Source organism: Corvus brachyrhynchos, unplaced genomic scaffold, assembly GCF_000691975.1.
Source record: "Corvus brachyrhynchos isolate BGI_N302 unplaced genomic scaffold, ASM69197v1 scaffold434, whole genome shotgun sequence".
NCBI lineage: Eukaryota > Metazoa > Chordata > Aves > Passeriformes > Corvidae > Corvus > Corvus brachyrhynchos.
In genome coordinates, this window is record NW_008238372.1 from 902,854 (window position 1) to 904,499 (window position 1,646).

Sequence of the window (1,646 nt, forward strand, 5' to 3'; positions counted from 1 at the left end):
TGAAATCCCTTCGTTTCATTATGGTGGATAATCTGATTGGATTAAGGAAGCACTCAGTCCTTTTGGAAGGAAATCCAAGCAGAAATGAGACTGGAAATAAAGAGGAAAATTATATAGGTGGGGAATTCCAAGGGAATTTCTCCCAGAGCAAGCTGCAGTTGAATCCCTATGCTGAGGAATTCAAGCCGCTGTCGTACCCTGTGGAACCCCCTTTATCAGCACCTGCTAATTTAACAGATTATGGGACTCCACAGCATTTGCCCTGTTCTTTCCCTGCTTCCTGCACACCTGGGAGTCCTCTGGAGAACGAGGGTGTTTATTCCATGGAAAATGAGTCGCTGTTTCCAGGTGTTTTACTAAAGGGCTTTGAGTCCCAAGGCCCTGCTGTGTTCTTGCCTCAGAGCTCCTGGGGTTATCAATATGGAATATTGCCTCTGCCTTCTGCCCTGGCTCAGCCTGGATATATTTATGCTGATCCTGCAGCTCATCAGGATAGTCAGGAATCAGCAGTTTCACATAGGAAATACATCCCTGGAGGTTCTGTGCCAGCCGAAATCCAGGAGTACAAAGGCCTTTGGGGCCACTCGGAGAACTCTGATAAGGAGGATTCTGCTTTTCCAAATGGTTCTGGTGAAGCTGAACAGAGTAAATGGGTTAAGAAGGAAATGGGAAGGAGGAATAAACCTGGGAGGACGAGCAATCCTCACACGAGGATGGTGGCTGTTCAGGTAAGGAATGGGAAGAGAACAATGCTGGAGAGATTTTAAGGCCACCAGGATGAGCAGAGGGATGGAGCAGCTCTGCTGGGAGGAAAGGCTGCGAGAGCTGGGATTGTTCAGCCTGGAGAGGAGAAGCTTTGGGCTGAGCTCAGTGTGGCCTTGCAGGGCCTGAAGGAGCTGCAAGAAACCCGGAAAGAATTTCCAAGGGGTGGAGGGACAGGACAAGGGGGAGTGGCTTCCAAACGCTGGAGAGCAGGGATAGATGGGATCTTGGGCAGGAATTGTTCCCTGGGAGGGTGGGCAGGCCCTGGCACAGGGTGCCCAGAGCAGCTGGGGCTGCCCCTGGATCCCTGGCAGTGCCCAAGGCCAGGCTGGACATTGGGGCTTGGAGCAGCCTGGGATGGTGGGAGGTGTCCCTGCCCATGGCAGGGGGTAGAATGGGATGGGTCCCCACCCAAACCATTCCATGATTCCTGAGAACTTTCTGTTTAAGTTGCTGCCACTTTCTGTGAGGACTCATTTTTCATTTGTGATTCTCCAGAGCTGGTAGCTGAATTTTGTTCAGCCTGAAGTTTTTGCAGCTCTTTGCCCTGGGTGTCTCAGAGGGAGCTGCTGCACATCAGTTTCACCTTCACTTTAGAGAGGAAACCAAGTCCTTCTGTGTCATTATTTTTCCTTTTGTGATTAATTCAGGGATTTGTTTTCACTTCCACAACATCTGAGGATTTGGATTTGTGGCGAAGAGGAGGCTCAGGGGGGACCTTCTCACTCTCTGCAACTCCCTGACAGGAGAGTGAGACAATTCCTGCAAATCTTGAATTTTCAGACATTTAGAGCATGGCTTTGTTTTAAAGACTGACAGAACTGCTTGGAATTGCTTGTGGTGAATGAAATCAGGGAAAGATAAAAAAAAACCCCTTGCAGAAA

General features: G+C 49.5%; 1 protein-coding gene across 3 annotated transcripts in view; it reads left to right on the forward strand.

Moving 5' to 3' along the window:
- The window catches only part of TTC3 (tetratricopeptide repeat domain 3), a 42,422-nt gene that overhangs the window by 32,128 nt on the left and 8,648 nt on the right, over positions 1 to 1,646 (forward strand). For all 3 annotated transcript variants that reach the window (XM_017736328.1, XM_017736331.1, XM_017736330.1), the window contains one exon: positions 1 to 728. This exon is cut by the window's left edge and continues 152 nt beyond it. In XM_017736328.1, coding sequence (XP_017591817.1) covers positions 1 to 728 — 728 coding nt within the window. The remainder of the gene's footprint in view (positions 729 to 1,646) is intronic.